We start from the raw sequence: 25814 nt of genomic DNA, 5'->3' as shown, positions 1-25814 counted from the left end.
AGAACACTTTCTTACTCTATTGTACAAACATCTTCCAGAATCCAATAAAATGAAACACTATTTGTACTTAGTCCAATTAAGTCAAAAAATAACTCTAACTGTATTTTTAAAAAAAAGAATTCTCCCTCATTTTGAGCTGAAGTTTGCTTTTGTTACTACTTGAGATACTTAGTTTTTCCTTAGTCTTTCTTCCTCCAGATCAAATATCCCTAGTTCCTTCAGCTATTCCTGATATTAAATGGGTTCCAGATGCTTCAGCATTCCAGTCAGCTTATATTCTTGTCTAGTTTTTCATATCTTTCATAAAATCTGGCATATAAAATAGAAAATAATATTCATGATGTAATATAAAAGGAAAAGGGAAAACATATTTTAACCTATAATTAATTCATATTCCACACTGAGTGACAAAAGTTTGGTATAAAAACATTCTTTGTTTTATATACAAATACTTCCTTTTAAGTTAGAAAACAATTTCCTGACATCTAAAAATCTAAAGAGACAAAGATACATTACAGTGAGCCAAAATGGAACCTAAAAAGAAATGAGAACTTATTCCCAAACTTTTACTACAAAGAAAATGGTCACATTTATTATTAAATCTGCAATTTTGCATTTTCTCAAAAGCAGTACTCTTAGCAGGTGAACAGTATTAAGGCCAACAGCACAACAGTTCAGAAAGAAAAAATAAAAATTCACAATATGATGACCAAACAGAAGTTTTCTACCTTGCAAAGTAGTTTTAAAAGACACATCATCAAAAATCAAAGCAACATAGCTTACTTGTACATCCACAGCAGAGTCATCTTTCAATTTATGTTCTTCTGGAGGAATAGGTAAGTTTGAACCCACTTTTTCCGATAATTCGGCATTGATAGGTCCCTCTCTTTCATCCTATATCGCAACAAAGAAAAAAGGCTAACTGATAAAATTGTTTCACAAAACAGTCCTAAGCAATATTATATACTTTACAACCACAACACTGTCTTGTATGCGCTTGACTGTAATTACTTTTATTTGTTTACACAGTTATTGTCCATCTTCCTGCATCCCCTTCCTTGCCACCACAGTGAAAACGTACACTAAATGAATTCAAGACCCTCATTTGATTTCTTAATAAGCACTTTAGTCCTACCACCCAGCACTATGTATGTGGCAGGATCTCTAATAAGTGAAAGTACATACAGCTCTTTGTGCCATCTCTTTTGACACTTACTTTCAAGTTAGGATTTCAGGTTCAAATATATTTTCTAGCTATACATTTCATAAAAGCAAAGTTCATATTCTTTGTTTATCTAAACAATATATACCAGGTACCTAAACGTTTGCTGAGTTATGTTTCCCCCCTAAATGTTTTGCTTATATTTACTCTCACAACATTTAAGTCTTCAAATTTCTTGTCAGAGATTAGATCGAAGTCTCATAGACTGTGGGTGAAAGTATGAAATTATACTCTTCTTAAAGAGATACTCATCATTTGACATATTCAGCTTAATACAGAAGAATTGAAAATGAGGACTGGTAAATAGTTGTTTTTCATAAATCTTTGACAATTATAACTTCATCTATTAAAAGGCGTATAACATTCTGATATAGCGTTCTCAAACATCACTCCATCACACACACACAGACACACACTCTCTCACACAGAACAGGATATTTGGACACAGAAGTCCAAGGTATGTTTTTAGTTAACTTCAGCTACTTTACCTCTTATTCCTCTATGAAAAATCATCTCCTTTTTCTTCTACAAAATTTTAGTTCCATTTTTTCCTAATAATTGCTACTAGACTCAGAAAACACACATAAAAAATAATTTTGCCTCAATTTTATTTTTATTTATTACAGAGAGAAATAAGGGAATATTAGCATTATTATTTTAATTTGGGGCGCCTGGGTGGCTTGGTCGGTTAAGCGTCCGACTTCGGCTCAGGTCATGATCTCACGGTCCGGGAGTTCGAGCCCCGTGTCAGGCTCTGTGCTGACAGCTCAGAGCCTGGAGCCTGTTTCAGATTCTGTGTCTCCCTCTCTCTGACCCTCCCCTGTTCATGCTCTGTCTCTCCCTGTCTCAAAAATAAATAAAATGTTAAAAAAAAATTTTTTTTAAGGAAAAATGACTCCCTTTGTCCTCCAGTGGCTCTGTTGAGAGGTCTTTTTGGTTATACCAATGTATGAAAAAGGGCATTCATTACTCTGGATGAGTATGTAATAAGAATTTTTGTTTTTAGTATCTTAAAAGGTTGCTTGGCCCTATAAAAGGTAGTCTTCAGAGAGGAGACTGATCATTCTTGGGTGAATATAGGCTCCAATACAGGAAAATACCGTGGGACTATGGAGCAACAAGTGTGAAATGCCAACTTGGACGGGGAGAATGGACTCTCATTCGTGGGCTCAGATTAAAGTTATCTTTAAGAATCATTAGAAAAATGACTAAACATGAGAATATGAAATAAAACAAGCATGTCTTTAATATCCAATTCACAGGGAACAGTGACTGTGTGGCCAGACACTCTTGTAAATACATCTATCTCCTCCAGAGCTCTCCTCTTACCCCTCTAGTTAACTGGAGGGACTAACAGCATTCAAAATAAAAACATTTACAATTTAAAAAAAAAATAGAGAGAGATTCAGCAGCAGTCTTCAGAATTTTAAACGCTCCACCACAGAAATATATCCTCGTTAACTCCAAAATTTGCATAATCCACTCTAAATGTCATGCCAACCATCCAGGCATGTAATTATAAATCTGTATTTCCACACACACACGCATACACAAGCACATGTGCATATACATAGCTGAGAAACAATGCAAAAGTTTGTCAATAAAGAAATATTTAATAAATTATGAAATATCTATATGAATGAATAAAAATGTAGCCATCATAAGAATATAACATAAAAAGGAGTCCATGAGATATTACTGGGGCAGAGGGAAAAGTCAATTTGTAGAATATTTATAATGTGACATTTCATGGAAAATAAAAATATTAATCTGTGTGCCATATAATGGCATATAGATAACTACAAAAAAAACTGTCTCAATCTTTTCACAAGAAACAGTAAATTATGGCTCCTTTGGAGAGGAAAATAGAATATAAACATAAATATTTTATAGTTGGTATAAATGACTTCTATACAGTTGATCCTTAAACAATGCAGGGGTTAGGGATACCAAGCCCTAGCACAGTCAAAAATCTCTCTATAACTTTTGACTCCCCCAAAACTTAACTTCTCATAGCTTGTTGTTTACCAAAGCTGTACCAATAATATAAGCAGTAAATTAGCACATATTTCGCATATTATACACAGTATACATTTTTACAATGAAGTAAAAGCTAGAGAAGGGGTGCCTGGGTGGCTCATTCGGTTAAGCATCCGACTCTTGATTTTGGCTCAGAGGTCATCATCTCACAGTTTGTGAGTTTGAGCCCCATGTGGGGTTCCACACTGTCATCTCGGAGCCTGCTTGGGATTCTCTCTCTCCCTCTGCCCCTTCCCCACTCACACACAAGCATGCTGAAAGAAAGAAAGAAAGAAAGAAAGAAAGAAAGAAAGAAAGAAAGAAAGAAAGAAAAGAAAGGAAAGAAAGAGAAAGAAAGAAAGAAAGAAAGAAAGAAAGAAAGAAAGAAAGAAAAGAAAGGAAAGAAAGAGAAGGAAAGAGAAAGAAAGAAAGAAAGAAAGAAAGAAGAAAGAAAGAAAGAAAAACTTAAAGAAGCTAGAGAAAAGAAAATGTTAAGAAAATCATAAGAGAAAATACATTTACAGTACTGTACCATAAAAAATCTGCATATTAGTATGGACACACACAACTCAAGCCCATGTCATTCAAGGGTCAACTGTGTTTTAAAATACATATATATTGATAGGGGGAAGCCAAATCTAGTCAATACTCACCTTTTATCATTTAAAATGATATAATAATAAATGATTTAAAGATCTGGTCTGGTTTTTTGGACTCTCTATTCACTCCATCAAATTATATAAAAAACTACATAACCACTGACTGCAGACTCTCCCTATAATCCTGATTTCTAAGTTCTTATAATAAAACTGGTGTTTCTTTTGAAACCTTTAACTAATTAGAGCATTCAAAAGTGAGCCACTGGTTTTCAGTTTTCTGAATAGGTATTATTTTCCTCCTTACTCTAGGACTAAGGATGTTAGAACATTCTAAACATAAGCAAAAAGAATAAATATATAAATATTTCAGAGATAGCTTACTTTCATAATTACCTGAGTAACTCTTCAGATTACAGTGAGAATTACAAATCACCAAAAATTATGACATAGTATTTCTGAAATTACTTTTATTCCGAATATTTTGAGGAAGTCTTAGAAAGCTGACACACAAATTACATTGTCAACTTTATTTAAGGTACCTTTTTCTGGAATTGTACATCTTCATTTTCTAGTGCACAATTGTCATCTTGAGAGTAATATGATGAAGCTGAAGAACTCTCTTTACAACATACACGCCAACTGGGAAGCCTGTAAAACATCCACCACCACCAAAAGAAAGAAAGAAGGAAAAGTTGTTAAGCCAACACATTCCCTACCATGGGCTAGAATTTGAGGCAATAAACAAATAGATGGCTCTTACACTAATGCCCTAAAGAACTTAACAATTTAATGAAGACAAATATACATAAGACGAGGGTTTTTATTTAATGCCCTGAAAACAAAAACCATAAACAGTGTGTTATCAGCATCCCAAATTAAGGCATTATGAATTTCATAAAGGTGAAACAGTAAAGCCTTCATAAAAGGAGTGTCTGAAAATTATCACAAAAGGAACAGAAAAAGTTGTCAAAGGGCTAACACCCTCAGAAAGTACCAGATGCCAATAATATTTGAAATTTTACTAAATACTTAAGAAGAGATAACTCTAAGCTACCTAAACTATTTCAAAGCACAGAAGTACAGCTTCCAAAATATTTTTATACAGGAACATGGTAGTGATATCCAAACTTAAGAGAAAGAGCACACACAAGTGAATACTACAGGTTAATACAACTTAGGAAATAGGACACGAAAAGTCTAAATGAAACAATAAAAAAAAAATAGTCTTTAAGGACATACCAAAGAAATACCATTGTTATGATCAAGTAGAGTTTAGCTCTGATAGTCAAAAGTGGTCAAAATAATAGAATCTGTTTATTTAGTTTACCATGCAAAAAAATATCAAGGAAAAATACGATTATCTTCATAGTCACTGAAAGACATCTGATAAACTTACACATCCATCAAGATTTTTTTAAATAGGAAAAAGCAGATGTTTACCATGGAAACATATATTCATAATATACAAGCCTGAAAGTCAGTACCAAACTTAGTGAAGCAACTTAAAAATAACCCTATTTATGGGGCGCCTGCGTGGCTTGGTCGGTTAAGCGTCCGACTTCGGCTCAGGTCATGATCTCACGGTCTGTGAGTTCGAGCCCCGCGTCGGGCTCTGTGCTGACAGCTCAGAGCCTGGAGCCTGTTTCAGATTCTGTGTCTCCCTCTCTCTCTGCCCCTCCCCTGTTCATGCTCTGTCTCTCTCTGTCTCAAAGATAAATAAATGTTAAAAAAATAAAAAATAAAAAATAACCCTATTGAGATCTGAAACAAGACAAGAATGTCCATTATTGCTAGTATTACATAATATGATAAAGGATATAAAAATGGTAAAAGAGACAATAAAATCATCATTAATTGCAGATAATGAGTTTATACAGGTGGAAAATTAAAAAGAACCACCTATTAAAAGATATCTTGGGTATAAAAATTATATTCTTAGGTATAAAATTAAGAATCGGGGGTGCCTGAGTGGCTCAGTAAGTTGAGCATCCAAGTCTTGATTTCAGCTCAGGTAAAGATCCCAGTGTCGTGGGATCTAGCCCTGCATCAGGCTCTGCACTGAGCATGGAGCCTGCTTAAGATTCTCCCTCAGTCCCTCTCCCCTGCTCACATGCTTACTCTCTCAAATAAATAAAATAAACAAACAAACAAACAGAATCAACTCAACTCTACTAAAACCATCACAACCAGTTACAAGATGAAATAGAAGAAAAATACCCATTTGTAAAGAAACAATACTAAAATATACACTTAGCTACAAATCAAAACCACAATGAGATACCACCACACACCTGTCAGAATGGCTAAAATTAACAACTCAGGAAACAACAGATGTTGGTGATAAGCAGATGCAGAGAAAGGGGAACACTTTTACACTGCTGGTGGGAATGCAAACTGGTGCAGCCACCCTGGAAAACAGTATGGAGGTTCCTCAAAAAATTAAAAATAGAGCTACCCTATGACCCAGCAATTGCACTACTAGGTATTTATCCAAAGGATACAAAAATGCTGATATGAAGGGGTACATGCACCCCAATGTTTACAGCCACACTATCAACAATAGCCAAATTATGGAAAGAGCCCAAATGTCCATTGACTGATGAATGGATTAAAAAGATGTGTATACACACACACACACACACACACACACACACACACACACACACACACACACACTGGAATATTACTTGGCAATCAAAAAGAATGAAATCTTGCCATTTGCAACAATGTGGATGGAACTAGAATGTATTATGCTAAGCAAAATAGAGAAAGATAAATATATGATTTCACTCATATGTGGCATTTAAGAAACAAAAGAGATGAACATAGGGGAAGCGAAAGAAAAATAAGATAAAAACAGAGAGGGAGGCAAACCATAAGAGACTGTTAAGTACAGAGAACAAACTAAGGGTTTTTGGAGGGGTACTGGGTGGGGGGATGGGCTAAATGGGTGATGGGCACTAAGGAGGACACTTGGGATGAGCACTGGGTGATATCTGTAAGTGATGAATCACTAAATTCTACTCTTGAAACATTACACTGTATGTTAACTAACTTGGATTTAGTAAATTTAAAAATAAATAAAATAAAATATAAACTTAGCAAGAAATGTTCTATTAAGTAGAACTGCTTCAAATTGCCAATATTTGACAATTCTCTGACATGGAAAAGTCAAATTATATGATTCAAGTTAGTATATACAGAAGATTTGAAAGATATTTAAGAGCTAAAGATGTTTTTAAGGAGACAGGCTGACTCTAAAATTTATATAAACAGTTAAGAATAGTCAAGAAGATTTTAATTTGAGGAAACTAGATGTCTGTGAAACCACAATGGTTACAACAATATGGTACTGAGATTAGAGGGGGAAAGGGAATCCCCAGGGTGACTGGAAATAGAAATCATAGGATGACAGCTATACACAGAGAACAGAGGGCAATCTGTCTAAATTGGAGGTAATGAGAAACTCTTAGAAGAACCTTCTTTCAGAGGATGAAACTGACAGCATACCTGACAGGTCTTTGAAAATCTTAACTACAGATTTATGTAACTGGCAGACAGTTTGTAATTAAATAGAAACATAAAGGGTGCCTGGATGGCTCAGTCAGTTAAGCATTGATTTTTGCTCAGGTCATGTGATCTTACAGTTGGTAAGACTGAGCCCTGAGTAGGGCTCTGCGCTGACAGCTCTAAGCCTGCTTGAGATTCTCTCTCCTTCTCTATGCCCCTCCCCCACTTGAGCGCAAACACATGAGCACTCTTTCTCTCTCAAAAATAAACATTTAAAACATAAATTCCTTGAGAACCAATTCCTAACCACTTTAACCTCACCCCACAAAGCCAAAACTTGCAAATATAAGGTGCTTAATAAATATTTGTTAAATGAATGAAAGGTCTGTGGAGAACTGTTTTGTAGCACACACCAGAGGGAAATTCAGTCATTTTTTATTCCTCTCCCATCACCATGTCACCTCACCACTACCACTCCCCAAACTCATCCACCCACCACTTCATCACACACATAAACTCAAAAAAAGAGAGTCTGGAGACTAAGAGGATATTTATCCTTTTTTGTCAGCTTCTCCCTACCAATGTGGCATGGATTTGCCATTCATAAAGAAAGGTATTAACTGTATGATTAAACAAAAATCACATTTGAGTGCCATTTAGGATACCAAGCTTTACACACTTTAGTGAAACAAGAGTATCATACATGCTAGTTATTATGCTTACAGAAAATACTAACATCCAGTCTGAAAGCCTTACTAGTCACAAGTACCAGTAGTTATAAAGTATGTGTGTGTGCATGCTTTTCAAAGAAAAATGACCATCTGACATCTTGAGCAAGAAAAATGTTTAAAGGATTAAAAACAGTAAATCTATAACAAAATCAACCAAAGTAGAATCTACATGGCTGAAAAATCATCTTTTTTTTTTAATTTTTTTTTTAACCTTTATTTATTTTTGAGACAGAGAGAGACAGAGCATGAATGGGGGAGGGTCAGAGAGAGAGGGAGACACAGAATCTGAAACAGGCTCCAGGCTCTGAGCCATCAGCACAGAGCCTGACGCGGGGCTTGAACTCACGAACCACGAGATCATGACCTGAGCTGAAGTCGGACGCTTAACCGACTGAGCCACCCAGGCGCCCCGAAAAATCATCTTTTTTTTTTTTTTTAAATTTTTTTTTCAACGTTTTTTATTTATTTTTGGGACAGAGAAAGACAGAGCATGAACGGGGGAGGGGCAGAGAGAGAGGGAGACACAGAATCGGAAACAGGCTCCAGGCTCCGAGCCATCAGCCCAGAGCCTGACGCGGGGCTCGAACTCACGGACCACGAGATCGTGACCTGGCTGAAGTCGGACGCTTAACCGACTGCGCCACCCAGGCGCCCCACCAAAAAATCATCTTTAAAAGAAAACTTACGTTAAGCAGATTTTAAATTTAAAATTTTTCTTTACGCAAACTTGGAAAAGGAATTTTTTTGGTAACTTTATGTACTTATTATCTTATCATTATGGTAGTATCACAAATGTTCTGCCAATCAAACTGTCATTTCCTTTTACATGTAGTTGATGTTCTAATCTAAATGATACAACCAATCAATATACTTAGAAAACCTAGCAAAGGCATATGGCAAATAGTCAATAAATACTCAAGTGATTTCTTCTTCCAAACTTTTTAAAAACCATTTTCAACTAAAAATATGTGTATGAATATGTTCACATATATATATACATACACATATGTATGTGTGTGTGTGTATATATATATGTATACATATATACATACATATATATACACACACACACACATATACACTGAATATGTAGAATATTCTTATGGAAAACAAATCATTTTCTGGGTAGGAATTTTGAGGGTGAGGGTGGGAGGGGTAAAAATACCCCAAATCTAGCTTTGTGTTCTCTAGCTTTAGGTTATCTTTAACAGAGAACTACACACACACACACACGCACAAACCCAAACAGCTTCTCAAGAACTAAGAAATATAACAAATCAGTTTTATCTATACAAGTAACTGTACATTAAAAAAAAAAAAAGTTTTGCAAACAGGGGACCAAATTACCAAAGATTAGTACTATTCTCCAAAACTTAAAACATGAAGAAAAACTTACAGGAACCATTAAATCAATCAACAAATTTCATAAAAATTTAGTCAAAACCAAAATGAGATCAAATTTCAGCTGATAGTTAGAATGACCTAATTTTTAAAATTTTATTTAAGAGCTGAAATTGCCACATAATTTCCTCAAGACCTTTAAACATCAAAGAATTCAAAAGCTCTGGACTTCAGCAAATAATTATTAGGGTCTGATGGGAGGTGAAAAATAATAGAAATAAAATTTAAGTTGGGATAGCATTCCTGTTAAGAACATGCCTAGTGTGTGTGTGGCTATCTTTCATGGACCTTCTTTTATTAAAGTACTTCCGGGGGCAGCTCAGTCAGTTAAGCATCCAACTCTTGATTTTGGCTCAGGTCATGATCTCAAGGTTCGTGAGATCAAGCCTCGCTTCGGGCTCTGTGTTGACACTGTGGAGCCAGCTTGGGATTCTCTCCCCACCCCCTCTGCTCCTACCCTGCTCATGTTTGCACTCTTTCTCAAAATAAATAAAATGAACTTAAAAAATAACTTCCTGGTAAAGGGCCTAAAAAAGTCATAGCCTTGATAGATAGATAGATAGATAGAGCAATAGATTGAAAGATCTCCACTACATCAGTTATGTTATGGTGTAAAATTACAATTACTACTATAAGTTACAGGCAAGGTTTCAAGTCATGACCACCAATGTTGAATTTAATACTCATTATAACTATTAGTGGAGAAAAAAAAAATAAAATTTCATAGAAGGGATGTAGTAATGGAAATCTTTCCATTCCTTCAGGAGGTCATGATAATGGAGGTATACAGCAAAGATGTGCAGAGGTGCATAATATTACAAGATACATTCGACTGTGACAATTCGCTAGTTGGCCTAGCATAATGGTTAAAAGAATGAGGTCCAGAGTCACACAGCCTGTATGATCTTGGGCAAGCTCATTAAATAAACATTTATTTCTCTGTGCCTATTTCCTCAAAATAGTATTACCTATTTGAGGGGACTGTTATAAGGATTTGATGAGCTAGCTTAAAGCCCTTAGAACTGTGACAGCACATAGTAAACACAATATTAGGCATTATGCTTACTAAAACAAAAAATATTTTAATTCTAAGAGAATAAAAACAGGTATTTTGGGGTTGGAACATGGTTCAGTAACAATAACAAACTGATGTAGAATGTCAATTTTTACTTTTGAACTATCCCTAACATGTTCTTTCATCTCTTGCCCACAGCTGATCAGATATAAAATTATTACAAAATGTCTTTGACACTCAAAATTTATCCTATCTTCTAAGTTCTATAACCTTGAATAAATAGTTAATTAAAAAAAAAACCCTTTGGGGTACCTGAATGGCTCAGCCTGTTAAGCATCCAACTCTTGATTTCGGTTCAGGTCATGATCTTACAGTTTGTAAGTTCAAGCCCTGTGTTGGGCTGGCTCTATGCTGACAGTGCTTGGGATTCTCTCTCTCTCCCTCTCTCTGCCCCTCCCATGCTTGCTTCTCTCTCTCTCTCTCTCTCTCTCTCTCTCTCCCTCTCTCTCTCTCAGAATAAATAAACTTTAAAAAATTGTCAAAAAAACACTTTGGAGATTTTTTATCTATCTGCACATGATTTCTTGGTCAGTTCACTTGATTATGTTGTTAAATGGTGGGTTCTTTTTTTGTTAGGTTTATTTATTCTGAAAGAGAGAGAGGGAGAGAGAGAGAGCGTGCTCACAATGGGCTAGAGAGAGGGGGAGAGAACATCCCAAGCAGGCTCTGCACTGCTCGTGTGGAGCCCGACATGGGCTCAAATTCACCGACTGTGAGATTATGACCTGAGCCGAAGTAGATGTTTAATGGACTGAGTCACCCAGGCGCCCCTAAATGCTGGGTTCTAACCAACATGAACAGAATTACACTGAGGAATTTAAATCAGTGTGCAATTAGGCTGGCATCCTGCATATGGAAATACCTCCACACAACTGCCTTCAAAAAAATGTGTTCGCTTTTATTGAAGTATTTATAAGTACAATTGTAGAACATTTTAGTTTAATACTATTCCACTACTTGATCCTCCCCACAAAAAATTGCTAGGCAAAGAACTTTTATGTGTGATGTAAAAAGCATGGTCCATGTGCTGTACTAATTTCTTTCGACAAATGTAACATGATTACATGTGATGTTAATATTCAGGGAAGTTAGGTGAAGTGTATGTGGTTAACTCTCTGTACTACCTTTGCATATTGTCTATAAATTTAGAATAATTCCAAAATATAAGTTTCTCTTAAAAATAAGCACAATCCATGAAAGAAGTAATTGATAAACTGACCATCAAAATTAAAAACTTCTGTAAAACACACTTATGAAATGAGAAGGCAAGTTACAGACTAGGAAACAATATTTACAAAGCATATACTTGATAAAGAATTTGTATCCAGTGTAAAGAACTCTCAAAACTCAATTAAGAAACAACCAAATTTTTAAAAAACAGGCAAAAGATTTTGATAGTCATATCACCAAAGGAAACCTAGGAATGGCAAATAAACACGTGAAAGATGCTTAACATCATCGTTATTCTTAGAGAAATGCAAATCAAAACCACAATGAGATACCACTACATACCTAATAAAATGGCTTAACATTTAAGAGACTGAACATACTAAGTGTTGCAAACAATATAGAAGCACTCTTATATGGTGGGAATCTAAAACGGTACAACCACTTTGGAAAACAATTTGGCACTGCCTTAAAAGTGAAACAGACCCAAATAATCCAGCCATTCCACCCTTAAGTATTCACTCAAGAGAAAGACACAAAAGGTCACAGCAGCTCTATTTGTAATAGTCAAGAACTGGGGGAAAAAAAACAACCTCAAATATCCATGAACAGGTACATAGATAAACAATTTATACTATAGACATGTAATGTAATACTATTCAGCAATAAAAAGATATTAATCTGAAACACAACATCCTGGACAACTCTCCAAATAATTATTTTCTGTGAAAGAAGTCAAACCAAAAAAAAAAGTATATAATGCATGATTCCATTTATACAATGGAATTTATATAATACAAAATATAATGCATTTATATAATACAAAAAATGCAAACTAAACTACAGCTACAGAATGCAAATCAGTGGCTGCCTGCAGGAAGGAGGCCAGAAGGCAGGGATTACAAAGGGACATGAGAAAATTCCTGAGGGTAAAGGATATGTTTGCTAAGTTGCTTTTGGTGAGAGTTTCATGGATGTATACATATACCAAAAGGTATCAAATTGTCCAATTTATGTAGTATATTGTATACCAATTATGCCCCTGAAAAAGCTATTTTAAGAAGTGGAGCAGAGAGAAATAAAACAAGAATGACAAGAGATTGATCATTATTGAAGCTAGGCAACAGGTGCCTGCCTATTGCACTCCTTTCTACGATTTGATGTCTTTAAATTCCCATGAGAACAAGTTTCGGAATTCTGCCCACTTTTAAACAGGAAGAAAAAAATAATTCAATGTTGTATCTATTTGCAACATATATTATTGTAATACCTGCCTGGGTATAGTTACCAGAATAAAATTCTTCAAAGTGGACAAAAATCATATGCATAAATTATAAGCTGTATAGAGCTCAAAAGCAACAGAAACATTACAAATTGTTGAGCACTCCATTTTAGTTTCTTATTTACATCATTAATATGTGTATCTTTTTTTGTTCACTCTCAAAAATAGGCTGACCATATATTAATAGATTAAACATATATCCATCTATTTTAATGACAAATATTTGTTATTTGCCTATAATTTCCACAAAAGCTCTTTTAGATATGGTCTTAATGGTTATAGATTAAAAAAAAAAAGTACCACAATACAGAAGGAATGAATGTCTGCATCCAGATGACAGTACATAGTCTTTTCTTAATGGACAGATTCAACCTGAATATGCAGTGGGTGAAGTTTTTCTTGCAGTGGGAACCTACAGTTTAATGCTGCCAGGCACTGTACTATTTTCAAGGGTATGTTACAACTATAGATTTCAAAAAACAATTGTTAAGATTTAAATGTTAGGGTAAAGGAACATCAATTAACTCTTAACAAAGGGAACAGGTGGAGGACTCAGGAATTTTTTTCTGTAGGATACAGCAACTAAATTAAGCCTTGAAGCTTGTTTTACAACTGCCTAGTTTAGAAATACTGAACTAGCTACCTTTACAATTACTTTTTATAATCTTATCAAAGAAATCTAGCAAAATAATGTAATAATGAATTCCAGGACACATTAATGTGCAATAAAGAATATGCTAATATGCAAATGAGCCAAGCCTAATAATTGCAGAGGTAAGGACAAAACTAAACTGAAGTCTATTAAACTTTCAAATGAGTTCATGTCGTTTCCCTCTGAGTTATACTGAAGAAACTATATAAGCACTTAAGACTACCAATACATACCAGATATTATGTTAGATACAGAAGCTTATTAGAAAATGTTAGGTATAATTTTCAACTCATTAAAAATTTCAGTAAAGATACATTGAGAAAACATTAAAAAAAAACAAAGCAGACAAAACTGAATTAAATTGATAAACATGTCACTAACAGATTTATTATTTATTTTAGTAAAAAGATACAATGATTATAAACATATATGCACCCAAAAATATCATTTTGAAATATATAAAACCCCCAAACCTGCATGTGGAAACAGAATAATCAAAAATTATGGTAGCCTATTTTAAATTATCTCTTACAAAATAATACACGGACAAAATCTAAGAAAACATGAGATTTACATTATATATAAGAAACAAGCTTGACCAAATATATATAACTTTATAACAAATACAAAATAAACATTCTTTTTCAAGCACACATGGGATATCTCCCAAATACTAACCATACACTAAAACTTCAAAAGAAGACTCAAATTCCAAAGGCTGAAGATCTAATAAACTATACTCTCCAACTACCCTGCAACAATTTTTGAAGTAACAAAAAGATTCCCAACAACATCCTAAGCCTGGAAACAAAAATTATGCAGCAGAATCATCCTTCCATTAAAGAGGAAACAATGAGAAACTTTAGGAAATATTATAGTGGAAGACTACTATTGGTAGGATGAGATGCAGATAAGACAAATTGGTGGGATGCAGATAAGACAACGGCAGGAAAACTTTATTTCCAAAGAAGAGCTAGTTTCAAAACAAGAGCTAATCTTTCAACTCAAAGAGATAATAATGTAAATCGGAAAAAAAAAAATTACAAAAAAAAAAAAAAAAGAAAGAAAGAAGGCTATAAGGACAGAAATCAATGAAATAAAGACCAAAGGCAAAGATTAAGAAAAACAAAACTTACTTCTTTGAAGAAAATGTTAGAAAGATGAATTTCTGGCAAAACCAATCAAGGAGAGTTGGTGATGTGAATTAACATGGCACAAAAACATGAAATACCACAGACAAAACAGATTTTTTAAACTGTAAAATATTACAAACTATATAAATACCTATATATTTTAAAATTTACAAGAAATAGATATTTCTAGAAAAACAGCAAAATTGGCACAAAGTAATAATTGTAATAAACTAATGATAATTAAGGAAATTTGAGTGGATAAACCAATACTGCACATAGGAAAGGGAAAAATCCCAACCCAGGGTTGTTTTCTTCTTCTTTTTTTTTTTTTTCACTTTTTATTTGGAAATAATTTCAAGGCTTCCAAAGAATTGTCAGCACAGTACAAAGAACATCCACAAACTCATTACCCATATCAAACTATTGGTAACATTTTGCCCCATTTCTTCCATCATTTGTCACTTGCTCATGGCATACTCTCACAACCTCCTTCCCACACTCTCCTTTCTCTCTCTCCATGTAATTTATCTCTAAATACCTTAGTATGTATTTCCACAGAATAAGGATATTCTCTTACATAAACACAGTGCAGTTGTTAATTTCAACAAATGTTACATTGACATAATACTTTAACCTATCATCCATATTTGCAATTGTGTCAATTAATCTAATAATGTCCTTATAGCATTTCCCCTGTATTACACCGAAGTACAGAATTGAGTCTAGGATCATGTCCTGCACTTATCATGTGTCTTCAGAGTCTCCTTTACCCTGGAATAGTTCTTGGCCTTTACCTTATGTGGCACTGACATTTTTGATGAACACAATCCTTTTATTTTTAAATAATAGGGTCCTTATTTGAGGTTTGTCTGATGTTTCTTCATGACCAGATTCAGGTTATGTATTCCAGGCCAGAATCCTCCATAATAAGTGATGTTGTGTCTTTCCAGAAGCATACGATACCCATCTGTTTCAGCACTTGCAATTCCACTTTTAGGTACTTCAAGAGAAATGAAAACTACATCCACAAAAAGCATTATACAAAAATGTCCCCAGTAGCTTTTATTTCTAATAGCCAAAAACTGGAATCAGCCCAGATGTCCAAAAGCAGTGAAATAAACAAACTGTAGTATATTAATACAATGCACTCCTAATAAAAATCTAAGAGTTACTGATTAATGAAACAACATGGATAGATCTTGGAAACATTATGCTTGCTGAGTGAAAGAAGCCAGACACAAGAACATACTGTATAACTCCATGTAGATGAAGTTCCAGAATTAGCAAAACTAATCCACAGTGACAGAAATCAAATCACTGGTTGCTTCAGCTGATTCGCTAGAAAAGGACATGGAGAACATTCTGAGGTGATACAAATGTTCTACATTTTGATGGGGTGCGAGTTACACTAATATCTGGATTTGTCAAAACTGATCCAACTATATACAGAGTTAATATATGTGCATTTCACTATAAATTATGTGAATTTCACATAATATATGTGCATTTCAATGTAAATTATCTTAACTTAAAAATTTAAGAAACAGGGGCACTTGGGTGGCTCAGTTGGTTAAGTGTCTGACTCTTGATTTCAGCTCAAGTCATGAGCCCACACTTCATGAGTTTGAGCCCTGCATTAGGCTCCATGCTCACAGTGTGGAGCCTGCTTGGGATTCTCTCCCTCTCTCTCTGCCCCTCCTTAGCTCACACACAAGTGTGCTCTCTCTCTCTCTCAATACACTTTTTTTAAAAATTTAAGAAACAAAAAAGTCTGTATTTTCCTCCCAGCAAAAACCAAACAGAAAATAAGCTATTAGCAAGAACAAATATTATAAAACAATTTAGAAATTAACTGAAGAAAATACACAATCATTTACAGATAAAAATGTTTAACTCTAGTAATGATCATAAATACATGAGGATCCAATATGTTCATAAATGGAATGCTGGGGACAGCAATGTAAAGATAGTAATTCATCACTCAAATATGACTCCTACCAAAATACGTGAGGATCCTATTGCTCTAAATATGATATGGAAAACAACTGGCCCAAGAATAGCTAAATTAACAAAAAAAGCAAAGACATGTGGTTCACCCTGCCAGATAATTAAATTTATTACAAAACCACTTTAATTAGACTACAGTACTAGGATAACAAAAGACAGGCAACTGGAACAGAATACTCCTAAATGCATTTGTTGATATATAGTCTCTCTTTAGAAGTCTACACACAAAATGCACAATGAATGAATGGTAACAGGCTTTCCTGAGGACATCTGCCACAACATTAACTACTTAGAATTCATTTTAATGATGACTCTAAGAACTAAAGCAAGTAAAAATAAAAGTGTTAAAGGACAAGTAGAAAAAAGAATGAGATTAACAGCATCATACCATACCATTTGGTATCATACCATACCAAAATCTGTGTGAATTTTATAATATACAAGCAAAACAAGACTATTTTGGAAGAAAACATATCAAATACATGAAGGCTGACTGGAAAGACATCATATATACTCTAAGGTAAATGGCTAAAATGGGGGGAAAGAGGAATGAAACTGAAGGAGTAATCATGTAAAATAGAGTAAAAAAGGGATCCATGCAGAACTCTGTATAAACAGAGTATAAGCAATCCAATCCTAAGCACCTGATGTCTCGAGAAAAAACTCATGCATTTGTTTATTTATTTATGAGAGCGTGTATGCGTGAATGGGGCAGGCGAGGGGCAGGAGAGGGAGGGAGGGAGAGAGAGAGAGAGAGAGAGAGAGAGACAGAGAGAGAGAGAGAGACAGAGAGAGAGAGAGAATCTTAAGCAGGCTCCACACTCAGTGCGGAGACTGATGTGGGGCTCAATCTCACGATCCTGGAATCATGACCTGAGCCAAAATCAAGAGTCAGATACTCAAGTGACTGAGCCACGCAAGCATCCCTGGGTTTTGTTTTGTTTTGTTGTTTGTTCAGACTTTTAGGTGAAAGTAGTAGTCTAATTTTTACAAATAAAGAAGCTAAAGCTCAGCAGTTAAGCTGCCCAGTTATTCAATTTGTCACTGCAAATCTCGATTTCTCCCTCTCCAAAGCCTATCATCTTTCTTTACTGCTGTATTTCATATTTCATATTCTCTGGTCAACAGATAAAAGAAAAGTGAGATAACAATCTATTCACTCAACAATTGATGGTATTAGTCAAGGTCAGTTATAGCATAACAAAAATATAAGAACTATCCCAGAAGAGGAATAATGTTTACTTCTCTTGCCAACAGGAGATAAATATGAAGTTTTGCAGCACAGTGACTAGTACATGGACTTAAGAGTCAAGATCCCCAAGTGTTATTCCCAGGTCCTCCATTTATTAGTTGTATGTTCTTTGGCAAATTATACAACCTGCGCGCCTCAATACTGATACTCTAAAATGGAGTTATTACGAGGAAAATTAAATGATGCATGTGCTATGCTTAGCCTGGCATAAAATATGCACTCAAATGTTAGCTACTGTTATCAGCTATTGTGCTCCTGTCCTATCTATCTTCTTTTACTTATCAAATTCCAGAGTCGTTTATACTTGTAGTCTCAATTTCTTTACCTTCTACTTAGCCCTCGGCCAGGTGAATTCTAGTTTCTGCCTTCATTAAACTACTGAAATGAGTATGGTAGCAGCAGAATTTACCTTTTTTGATTTCTCTGCTGCTTCCATTGAAACCCTCTTCTCCTCTGGTTTGTCAAATTACACGTCTGCTTCTCATCCCTCTCTGAAGACTGCTGATATGCTGCTTCTGCTGACTACAGATTAAAGTCTGGTGCTTCCAGGGTTCCGTTCTCACTCTTCCCTTTATACTCTACTTCATTTCTAGGGATATTGCATTTACTCTCATAGTTTTTGGCTAATGGCTACTTTTATCTTGAGCCCTTATTATCTTCTTCAAACTGGTCCTTTTCTTAAAAACCCTTCAATGATGCCTATATTAATGTTGCAAAAAAATTAACTTCATTTAAAAATTGAATCTCTCCCCCTTCATGTTCCAAGACATCTCCAAAACAACTAAATCCAAACTTGAACACAAAAATCTTCCTCTTCCAAATCTCCCCTTCATATATCCTTAATTTCATCATGTGATACTGCTATCCACCCAGTTCTCAAGTTAGGAACCTGAAAAACAGGGGTGCCTGGGTGGCTCAGTCGACTTGAGCATCTGACCTTTGATTTCAGCTCAGGTTATGATCTTGCAGTCGTGGCAATGAGACCCACACCAGGCTCTGTGCTGAATGTGGAGCTTGTTTGGGATTCTCTCACTCTCTCTGCCCCTCTCCTACTCATGTGCACTCTCTCTCTCTCTCAAAATAAATAAACATTAAAAAAAAAAAAACCTGAAAAACATCTATACTACTCCTTTTCCTTCACCCTGACTCCACTATCCCCAGTTAATTTTACCTCAAATTTCTATAATCCATTCCTCCATCCGTTATGACTGCCTTCAGCTCAAGCCCTCATGTCTTACTTAGAGCAACCTCCTAACAGAGTTCCCTAACTCCGATCTTACCACCTCTGCAAATCAACCCTTCAGAATGCCAAGAACCTAACACTAAGTTGTCAGACTACTGTTCTCCTGCTTAAGATCTTTTATTGACTCTCCATGACAAAATTCAAGCTTCCCTGCTTATTTTTAAATATCTAAAATTCTTCTATTGCCTAAGTCTTCAGCTTCATACTTTCTGCCACTCCTTGCCTCCCACATCATGCTTCAGTGATACAGAACTACTAGTAGTTGTTCCTTGAACACATGCCATGCTGCCTCATGCTTCCAAGTCTCTGGCTCATGCTGCTCCCTCTTCTAATACTGTTCAGCCCCTTCGCCCACTCCTCACCATCCAAAACCTGACTAAATTCTTATTCTCTTTTCTGGGGGCAGGAACAAGTTAGGGATTGGATTAGGACACGTTCGTGCCTTCGTCAATCTAGGGTTTGGCCACAACCCTTTGGCGTATCTCTGTCTGAGCACTTTCTACAGCCCTGAACTGAAATTAACTGTTTACATTTCTATTCCTCACATGACACCGAGCACCTCAGGACAGAGAACTTACTGCCTTGTTCTCAGCACAGCAATCTACTGAGCTCTTCCTTTGACCGTGGATTGGAACAGCTTTTGATAAGAGCTTAGAAAAGGGAGAGAGCCCAGTAATCACAGAATTTATGGTGAAAGAAAAAACAGAACTGGGCAATGAAGAATTGCTTCTTAAATACAGAAGTATGTATTTAATCCCTAGTATGAAAACATAGTGCCAGCCATTCAATTATGGCAGTGTGGTTAAAGTAATGCCCTGCCCACATCCTCCTTCACAAACAAACCAAAAAGGCATTCCAGGAAAGATACCTATGAAACAAATAGGTGGGAAAGTAGAACTTAACTTTCAGGCAACAGTGAAAATTGTGGTTTTTGGACATTACTGCCCGGAAATTTGAAATTCTAAATACAGGGAGACTTGTGGGCAATGGGTAAATATTATAGAAGCCATTTTGATCAGAATCCAAAAAGACCAAAAGATCACTGGGCCTCCAGTGCTTTTGCTTAATAAGCCTCATACTTTCTTTCAATTACAACGTATTAAAAGACAGATATTCTTCTTAATCTGTTATCAGCTTGGGAGTTCTTTTAAGGTTGCTTCTCTTCTGCTAGGTCTACCTGCTGATAGGAAGAAGTCAAACTGTGTGTGCCCCTTTCTCCTCCCAATTTTTATTCTATTTGGCTACCGCAGCAATCTCCAATCATATCACATGGAACTATAGAGCTTAGCTGAAGAAAACTCTATGTTTGCTTCTCATCAAACCTTTGAATTTCAAAAGTTCTGATCTTTAATCTTCATTCTGATGTAGGATTGGTCTTGTATTCTCTTAGCTTAATTATCCCATGTATCAAAATCTATTAGAGGACTGTTTCACTAAAATTGCCTGTACTTTCATGGATCCAGCATGGGATAGCACTTATTAAACAATATAGTATGTCCTCTTTTTACATCTTAACATACCATTAGAAATTCAGCCAGTGCAACTGTCCTCAAAGCTGCTGAAAATAATCATATACTAAACGTACTTGATAATGATATATTTTAAGAAACTTTCATCGGGTATGTATTTAGCCTATAAAACCAAGTCACAATACCTTTGCTACCTTAATTTTCAACTCAAAACTACAAAGACAGTTGCCACAGAAATTACTACAAAGCTAACAGGTCAGCCACGCTATAACAGAAAGCCTATCTAAGAACAGTGAAAAATAAAACTACAAAAGTAGATTTGGGTCAGACTTCAGGCCTTTCATGTAAGGGTTAACATTTCAATGTTTTACTCTTCAGGAAAACGGGAGCCTTTGAAAGATGTTTTAGCAAGAGACTAACATAATCAAAGTTGTGTGTTAGTAAGATGAATCTAGTGGCTCTGTGTAGAATGGGGTGAAGCATACAAGCATGAGACTACTCTAGCCTATCTCCCTGGCTGCCAAACAAACGCGTTGAGAACTCACGCCTACCACCTCTCCAAATGTCTTTTATTTTCACTCCCATAAACTTTTACCAATTACTTCCCTCTTTTGAAAACAAGACCCTTTTCTTAGTTTTCAAGCTTTTCAGCCTTATCTGAGACATTTTATATTGCTGACCACTCGAATGACCTCCTTAAACCTCTTTCCATCTTTCATTTCAAAGTAAAGCTCTAAAGAGAAAGGAGGAGCTTTACTTTGCTTGGCAGTTTTCTTTATTCTGAGTATCTGCAGAACTCCATGTTTAGTCAACTGTGCTGTTTCAATAATGATCCCCTCTATGAGGACAGCTCCAGCCCAAACCTTATCCGCACTCAAGTCTACATTTTTAAGTGCCTATACAATGTCTCCACTTGGATTATTCCACTCTGTCTCAACAGTTCCTTCTCCTATCAAATCTTTTGCAACTCTTCCATTTCTTTTTGACCATGTCCAATTATTCTCGTTGCCCCAGTTTAAAAAAATCAATAACTTTTCTTCTCTCTTTGAATTTTATTGCACAGATTTGTAATTTGAGATCCTAGCATTTATTCTCTCAACTACAGTATGCTCTAAGAAAGCAGCTACTTTGTATTATCCACCAGAATCCTGCACAGAACTCACCACATAGAAGCCTCAGTAAACTTATCTCTTGACACTAAGGATGACAGAAAGGGGGTACTGAAGAACAAGAGCTTGTTAGAGGCAAACTAAAACCCAGTTCTCTTCTGAATCCTAGACCAATGCTATTTCTACTAAACTGCACTGCCAATGGCCAATCTACCACCAAACCAGATGATTTACTTTCTCAAAAATTCTGCTCAATGCACCCTCTTCGTTTTTACTACCAAGTCCCTGTTGTGACAAACTTCAATTACTCTAACTGCTTGTTTTCAGTATTCATCCCTCCAACTCACTCTTCTCTGAAATATATCTAGCACAATGATGTCGAAATACCATTCTTGGAACTCCATTTCTCTTGCTGAATCTTTAGTGTCAAACTCCTTGGGTTGGCTTGTAAAACCTATCACAATCTCCGAAATATAGCTTTTAGTTTCTACTCAGGTTTGTCTGCTTACTATCATGCCCACCTATATCAAGTACATTATCTCATTTATTCTCTTTCTCCTTGACAATTAAGTAGTATCTACCCACCACACACACACACACACACACACACGGAAAAGACCATAATTCATATTAGCAGCACGAGTACTTCTTATTTCAGTTCATGAACCACCTACATTTGACAGAAGCAAAGTTTATAAGCCACACATCATATTCTCTTAAACCCAACTCAAGTCTTTCCTGACAACTCCAGGCCTAATTTTTCCCTTCTTTAAGCACCAACCGAACAATTCAGCTTTATGTATTGTTCGCAAATGTTCAAATCAGATATCTCAGAATGTTAAAAGTACAAAACAATCTCGGAATTCATCTAATCTAGCAATAATGACTGGAATGAACAAAAATATCCCAAACCTACTGAGACAGAATCCCCAAGGTAAGAATCCTAGGCATGTGTATTTTTTTTAAGCTTCATGAATAATTCTAATGTCCATTCCTAGTTGAGGCAATCCAGTCAGCCCATTTTCAGATAAGAAAACTAACACACAAAGAAAAGGTAGAGAAACTTACTTAAGTCCATCTACCAGACTACCTGCAGCACAGTGTAGTGGTAAAAACACAGGCTCAGACTCCGCCTACTCAGGCTTTGGCTCATTGCTTAAGAGCTGTGAGAACTTGGGCAAGTTGGTTAACTTTTTTGTGCCTCTCTTTCTTCATGTTTAAAATGGCGTGTCTATCTTAAAAGAGTTGTAATAAGGATAAAATAAGTTAGTGGATATTAAACACTTAGAACAGAAATAAACACCCAAAAAAGACTCACTATTAATAATGCAAAAAAGTATTACAACTGAGGTCTAAGTTAGTTTTATTCCCTCTCCACTACACTAGTATGTATGTATGTACGTGTATTTTGACAACCAGCTTGTAAACTCCCGAGGGCAGAGCTCAGGTCTCCTGCCTCTTCAGTATTCCCCACCACACCATATACACTGTTGGTAACCAAATAACACTTTGAATGAATTTATGGATTCCTATTTCTGAACCCTGACACCTCTGCCCTTCTAACTGTACCAAAGCACCCAGACAGAATGAATAATAAGAACTCCTATAACAGTGCTTACTATGAGCAAGCCACTGTTTTAAGCACTTTACATATTTTCTCCTGTTAGATTACAAATATCCTATAACAAGAAATACAAAACTAGCTTATTACCTATGAGCCATAAAACATTTCTATGTAAAGTATAAAGTTACTTCTATGTAAAGTATAAAACCATTAACCATGATTCATTACAAAATAAAGTCCTAAAATAAAATCAAACTTTCTTTCAAAAGAATTTGCATTTATGAAGTAAGTTTATCCCAAGGGATTAACATTCTGATACTGCAAACACTCAAAAGTAATTTCTCATTTCTCTGTAACATGAACAATTTTATTTTTTGAAACTACTTTAAAATATGGCCTTGAAAAACAAAACAAATAACATACAATTGGCACTAAAGTGTAATCTGCAACGTATTATGTTTCAAATAAAGAGTTCCAGTTATGTATAAACTACTGAAGTATCCCATACATGTTTCTACTTGAAGAAGGCTTGAAAGAATAAAGCACTAAAATTTTTTATAAAATGTTCTCTCCCCTTTCATTACGTGCACTAGAATGTTAGCTCTATGTATTGACCTATTTCTCTATTCAGACAGTTAAAAAGGGGAAAGAATAATTTAGGAGTTCATGAACAATGGAAAAATGAAATAACCAATGTCCAAAGATAAGTTAGGTGTATCTTTTGCTTGTTTTCACTGCCAGCCAACTCAACTACCTGCATCCATTCCAATATATCCTCAAATATTTAACAATCTAAAGAAGTTGTTATAAAATGCATCCATCTCTTTTAAAACTAATTCAAAGGATATTATAAATAAAGTATTTGCCATTTTTTATTGGACACAAGTGTTGGAGTTTTACACAAAGGTGTTGTGCCTCCCTGTCACATCTTCTTTCACAGATTTTTTCCCTTAGGCAATCTGGATTCATCTAAAAACTTGTCTGAAAAGATCTGACACTGCTTTTAATAACCCAATACCTCTTTTAAGTGCCAGACACTTTCTTTGGAATGTATATCCCAGAGCAAAGATAAACTTTACTTCCCAAAGTTTACCACAAGAGAGACTTATTTAAAAATTGAGATACAGCTGGCATATCATATTATGTTTGCTTCAGGTATACAATATAGTAAGTGATTCAATATTTGTATAGACTGTGATATGATCATCACAAAGTACACCCACAAAACACAGTTACAATTTTGTGTGTGTGTGTGTGTGATAACTTTTAAGACCTATTCTCTTAGCAGCTTTAGGATATAGAGTATCATTACTTAGAGTCACAAGCAAGAAAGACTATTAAAAAAAATGTCATCAAATGATTTAAACAGGGAGTTTTTATTATTTATTTTGAATATTTATTATTTTATTCAGAAAAGACTTATGGTCTTAAAAAAAAGTTACAGAAACAAAACAAGAAAATAATTTCTCTAGATGAAAGACAGAGTTGTGATTTTCAAGGGTATTTGTAATCATTATCCTAAAAATGATAAAACTGATTATATATTTTTCTTGTTTCTTGTATTTCTGCTCACTTATGCATATTAACAAATGAGCAAGAAACCAGCAAAATTATCAGAGAAAAAGCAAGATAAGAGGTACAGAAAATCACAAACCAAGAAATATCACCTCTAAAGTCTATGAAAACTGGATGACACACTCAGAAATATTTCTACTAAGTCCAAAAAAGCCACCGAAACAGACAACCTTGATTTAAATATTTATCAAGTCTCTCCAGTGTGACTGCCACATTAGGGCTCCCAGTCTCCACAGTCTGTCACGTCCAATCTACTCTATCTCCACAGCGATCTAATTAAAAGATCAATCTGACCTCCTGCTCTTGTTTAAATTACTACACTGGCTCATCCTCTTAGCCAGTTTAACAGTAAGTTCATCTACACAATAATCAAATCCCACCAAAACCTGGCCTAGCTTCCCTTCCCATCTGGCCCCACATATACTGTAGGAATCTTCCCTCTGCCTGAAACAAAATACTCCCATCTTGAACTATCCATCTCGCAAACCATTTTTACAGGTGAACTGAGACTCACAGAAATAACTTGTCCAACGACATACAGCTAGTGATAGAACCATATCTAGAATACAAATTCTACCCTTGGTGTTCCTAAAGACCTTTGTAACTATTTTTTGTAACTATTATATATGTTAGATGCATGTTAAAATGTCAGATTTTTCTCATTAGCACTAAATATGAACTTCTCCAAGAAGATCCTATTGGGTGCAAGAATAGATTTTTTTTTTTTTTTTTTTTTTTTTAGTCTTAAAAATAAATCAGGGGTGCCTAGGTGGCTCAGTTGGTTAAGTGTCTGACTCTTGAATT

At 35.3% G+C, this 25814-nt stretch overlaps 1 protein-coding gene across 3 annotated transcripts in view; it reads right to left on the bottom strand.

Moving 5' to 3' along the window:
- The window catches only part of SUCO (SUN domain containing ossification factor), a 90997-nt gene that overhangs the window by 59586 nt on the left and 5597 nt on the right, over positions 1-25814 (bottom strand). For all 3 annotated transcript variants that reach the window (XR_006213788.1, XM_042975632.1, XM_042975631.1), the window contains exons 2-3: positions 4380-4488; positions 784-894 (exon numbers count right to left, since the gene is read on the bottom strand). Coding sequence is in view for 2 of the 3 variants with exons in the window: in XM_042975632.1 (XP_042831566.1) it covers positions 784-894; positions 4380-4488 (220 nt within the window). In the remaining variant the exon portion in view is untranslated. The remainder of the gene's footprint in view (positions 1-783; positions 895-4379; positions 4489-25814) is intronic.

Source organism: Panthera tigris, chromosome F3 (assembly GCF_018350195.1).
Source record: "Panthera tigris isolate Pti1 chromosome F3, P.tigris_Pti1_mat1.1, whole genome shotgun sequence".
In the NCBI taxonomy this organism is placed as follows: domain Eukaryota; kingdom Metazoa; phylum Chordata; class Mammalia; order Carnivora; family Felidae; genus Panthera; species Panthera tigris.
Note: the sequence above shows the minus strand (reverse complement) of the source record. Positions and strands in the feature narration are given on the sequence as shown.